Source organism: Penaeus japonicus, unplaced genomic scaffold (assembly GCF_977035675.1).
Source record: "Penaeus japonicus unplaced genomic scaffold, GWHDUDI00000001_assembly GWHDUDI00000036, whole genome shotgun sequence".
Lineage (NCBI taxonomy): Eukaryota > Metazoa > Arthropoda > Malacostraca > Decapoda > Penaeidae > Penaeus > Penaeus japonicus.
The window spans coordinates 4,880,071-4,882,570 of record NW_028234438.1 but is presented as its reverse complement, the minus strand read 5'-3'; the positions used below and the strand labels follow the sequence as shown (position 1 = coordinate 4,882,570).

Below are 2,500 nucleotides of genomic sequence, written 5' to 3'. Positions count from 1 at the left end.
GGCCTGTAAAAATACACTTAATAGATTTACATGGCTGATACACCGATAACAGAGAGGGTATATAATACAATGGTTGACATATAGGCCTTAAGGGTGACGATCCGCGGTGTTGACTTGTTCTTTTACACCTTATTGACATAACATCATTCGGCTGTACATCCTTTAATTCTAGAATATTTACAAAATAAATACTGGAAAGTTGAATAAAAATTAAGAGTTTCTGTCGCCTTTATCAAACAGGACTTGGTACATACTGGGATGAGGTTAATTTTCCGTGAATCTGCTACTGGGAATAAGAGTCTTATTGACCTTTTGGTGTGACAGACCTAAAATTTTAAGAACATTTAAGAAACAACGATAATAAAGAGTCTTTGTCATTCCTTTTTTTTCTCTAACACAAGGAAGACTTTCCAGTTAAGGTCTGTGACACTTCAAGGATTACTCTTCAATATAACCTATATAATTTCATATACAATATAAGGCCAAGCACGGAATACTGTCTTGCAAACTGTATACGTATCGCTTCATTATCATCGGATACAATTTGCAGAAAGCATTTGAAAGACCTTATTTCAACTTTTGTGCGTAACATCATGATATATTTTATTTCTTTCTGTTTCCAAAAAAAAGGGAGAGAAAAAAAAAGGCATAAGATCAAACGTTCTTTTTTTCTTCTTCTATTCCATTTCCTTCGTTTGATTTATGATTTCCTTCTTGTGAAAATCGTCTGCTTGAGGATGCGTTGAATCCTTATTCTCTGATTCACTTCGGGTTTCATTCGCGGATTCGACCAGGGTTCATGTCCCTCCATTGACTAATGTAAGGAGGGATTTTGTGTGTTTAGGGGGGAGCAGGGGCGGGGGCATGGGGGAGGGAGGGGTAAAGATATGGGAGATATGTTTCTTAGGAAAATAAACACTGGTTTATAAGAAGTAACAAAAAAACTATGTAAAATACTGTACAGTCGACAACGAGGGGAGAAAATTATCTAAACGGAAGAACTTGTACTTTCGATGGCACTTTTAGGAATTACTACCAAAAAATCGTCCGTTGAGAGAGTTGCTGGAAGGAAAACAAGGCGGAAGACTCGACCCTTGGAAGGAAGGAACTCACTCGCTGCTTGCGAAAGAATCCATCGAGACACAAAGTGTGGCCGCGACGACATCCTCGGCGTAGGGACATAAAAATGGGAAAAATATATATCTATATATTTATAATGTCTCTGTGTATGAATATATCCGACGGAACTTTCGCTAGCCTGCAGCTTCTTGGGGCTCTTCGTCGCGCTTCTGAAGTTCTCCTGCATCAAGAAGAGGCACTGACTGGCGCCAGGTCACCCGGCGCCCAGAGGCTCTGAATAGGAGTGGCGCCGTCAGAGTGGCACCTGCGAGCGGCCCTGCGCTTCCTTCCGCTTGGCACCGTGTAGCACAAAGGGGCGGCGGCTGCTGGCGCTCGCTACCCCGTCCTCGCTGCGCTGAGATCGAGCGGCGCGTCCTGCTCCTCCTTCCTCCTGGCCGCTTGTCCTTCGGCGGCCTCCTTGCTCTCTCTGCCGTCCTCCTGCATGCCGCGGGGGGAGCTGGAGGCCGAGCGCTCGCCCACGGACACGGGCCGCGGCGGCGACGGCGACTTGTTCTTGACGCTCAGGTCGATGGGGAGGTCCTGGGGAGCCGTGGCGCCGATGGTCACCAGGTCGGGACTTCCTCTGGGAGAGAGGTCGTGACCTGGATTGCGACCCGAGTTGATGATGTCCTGCATGTGAAGGTTCTGGCGAAGTGGTAACAAATTACGGACTTGGGCGAGGCTGGGGGGCTCCCTCACCGGCAACTTGAGGTCGTGCGTCGGCGAGGGGTTGGGCTTGAAGAACTTGGGCGGCGGAGCGAAGTCGCGGGCGGGGGGCGAGGCGCCGTCCCTTGCCTCGTCCTCGCCGTCGACGGGCGTGGCGACCCCTCGCTGCCGGGCCTCCTGCATGAGGGTGTCCAAGTACTGTTTCCGGGAGTACACGGAGAGGAACGGGTAATAGGAGTAGAGGTAGCGGTGAGCGAGTGTGGTTGGCGCCACGTAGGGCGGCAGGCGGGGCGTCAGGGTGGGCAGGTTGTAGAGCGCCAGCAGGTCCTTGGGGTACAGGTGCTCGGAGTACGGCGGGAACAGGGACTTCTCGTTCAGATCCAACGACGAGTCGGAGTTGTGGGACTCCGAGGACGAGGGCGAGTTGAGGCCCTTGCACTCCAGCACGGACTTGAAATCCGAATGCAGCTTGAAGTCGGGACTCAGCTTGAAGTCCTTGAAGTCCTTGAAGTCCTTGAGGTCCGGACTGAGAGTCATGGTCTCCGACGAAGGGCTGATGAGACCGGGGGACGTGGTCGTGCTCGTGGCCGTGGTCGTGCTCGCCTCGCTCGCCACGGGGTCGTCTGCCGATGACGTGGCCGTCGTGTTGTTGTTCTGCATCAGGTAGTGGATCTTGAACCAGTTGGAGCGGCGGCCGTAGCGGGAGCCGCTCTTC

At 51.3% G+C, this 2,500-nt stretch overlaps 1 protein-coding gene across 2 annotated transcripts in view; it reads right to left on the bottom strand.

Moving 5' to 3' along the window:
- LOC122257511 (uncharacterized) overlaps positions 1–2,500 on the bottom strand; it is a 180,071-nt gene that overhangs the window by 343 nt on the left and 177,228 nt on the right. For both annotated transcript variants that reach the window (XM_086531851.1, XM_086531852.1), the window contains one exon: positions 1–2,500. This exon is cut by the window's left edge and continues 343 nt beyond it; it is cut by the window's right edge and continues 137 nt beyond it. In XM_086531851.1, the coding sequence (XP_086387977.1) occupies positions 1,456–2,500 (1,045 nt within the window). In that variant the 3' untranslated portion in view covers positions 1–1,455.